Source organism: Mesitornis unicolor, unplaced genomic scaffold (genome assembly GCF_000695765.1).
Source record: "Mesitornis unicolor isolate BGI_N332 unplaced genomic scaffold, ASM69576v1 scaffold51499, whole genome shotgun sequence".
Taxonomy (NCBI): Eukaryota; Metazoa; Chordata; class Aves; order Mesitornithiformes; family Mesitornithidae; genus Mesitornis; species Mesitornis unicolor.
This window is the reverse complement of record NW_010210314.1, coordinates 8,773-9,979: the sequence shown is the minus strand read 5'-3', so window position 1 is coordinate 9,979 and position 1,207 is coordinate 8,773. Positions and strand designations below refer to the sequence as shown.

At 53.4% G+C, this 1,207-nt stretch overlaps 1 protein-coding gene across 1 annotated transcript in view; it reads right to left on the bottom strand.

The window, feature by feature from the left end:
* Positions 1-450: 450 nt before the first annotated feature.
* LOC104547452 (GDH/6PGL endoplasmic bifunctional protein-like) overlaps positions 451-1,207 on the bottom strand; it is a 6,400-nt gene continuing 5,643 nt past the window's right edge. The window contains 1 exon segment of the mRNA XM_010193137.1: positions 451-1,207. This exon segment is cut by the window's right edge and continues 29 nt beyond it. Within this exon segment, the coding sequence (XP_010191439.1) occupies positions 451-1,207 (757 nt within the window).

Genomic DNA, 1,207 nt, shown 5'->3' with positions numbered 1-1,207 from the left:
TAGCCAAACTGAGGACGGCAGAGGATGAACACACTATTACTGTGTTCTAGCCTGAGATTTTTTTTTAAAGGTAAAATTTGGCAGGTATTTAATTTAACAAGTCTCCTGTAGTGCCTCTGAGGTAGTTAAATGCTAATAATCACAAAGGCCTGACAGGGAAAACTGAGGCACTTCAAGGTGAGGTAATTTGTCCAAAGTCACAGTCAGAATCCCTAGCAGAGCCAGAAATGCTGCACTGGGCTCTTGGCTCCAACTTAGCTCTGAACACAGAGCCGAGCTCCTTCCCTGGCTCAAATATCAGAGGCACTGCAGGCCACAGATTTCCCGGAAGGTTAAAGGAGTCTGTCAGAGCTGAAGCTGCTGCTGGCAACAGAAAAACATGGACATTGTGTAGGAAAATCCAGGCTGTAGGGGCCATGCAGACAAGGGAGGAGGGACACTGTGAAGACATCACCCAAGCAGAGCTTCATAATCCACATACCACACCAGCTGGCCAGAGCTGGGGCTGACACCCGAAATAGGCCATTTCCTTGGCTGATGTCCCACTCTGCTGATCAGGGTGGTGATGTCGTGCTTGCCCTTCCCCAAAACCAGGACAAACACCTGCCTGGCCTTGTTGATGAGGGGTAGGCTAAGGCTCATCCTCTGGTGAGGTTTGACAGGGCTTTCGGTCAGCACCACAGTCTGAGCCCCTTCCAAGCCATTTTCAGAGTGGGGGAAGAGCGAGGCAGTGTGGCCATCAGTGCCCACCCCCAGCAGCACCAGGTCAAAGCTGGCATTGGCCACCAGGGCCATGATCTCCTTGGCGTACAGCTCTGTGCCTCTGTCCTCTTCCACACAGAGCCGCTGGTTCAGGTGCACAGGCATGGGGTGGACGTTGAAGTAGGGCACCCTGATGCTCTGGAGGAGGTGGTTGTGCAAGCTGAAGAAGTTGGATTCAGCATCGGTGAGAGGGACACAGCGTTCATCGACCAGCCAGATGTGGGTGTGCCTCCATGGGAAAGCATAGTGGTGTCTCGCCAGCCGCTGGAATAGGACCACGGGGCTTGAGCCTCCTGAGAGGGCCAGGTGGAACTGCCCAGAGTGTGCCACAGCCCTGCTTGCTGTCTTCTCAATGTCAGAAGCCAGCTGGGAAATCAGGTTGTCTGACCACGCTGAGACCAGGGGACTTTCCCGAAATTTGGATTGGATCGTCCTGTAATCACTT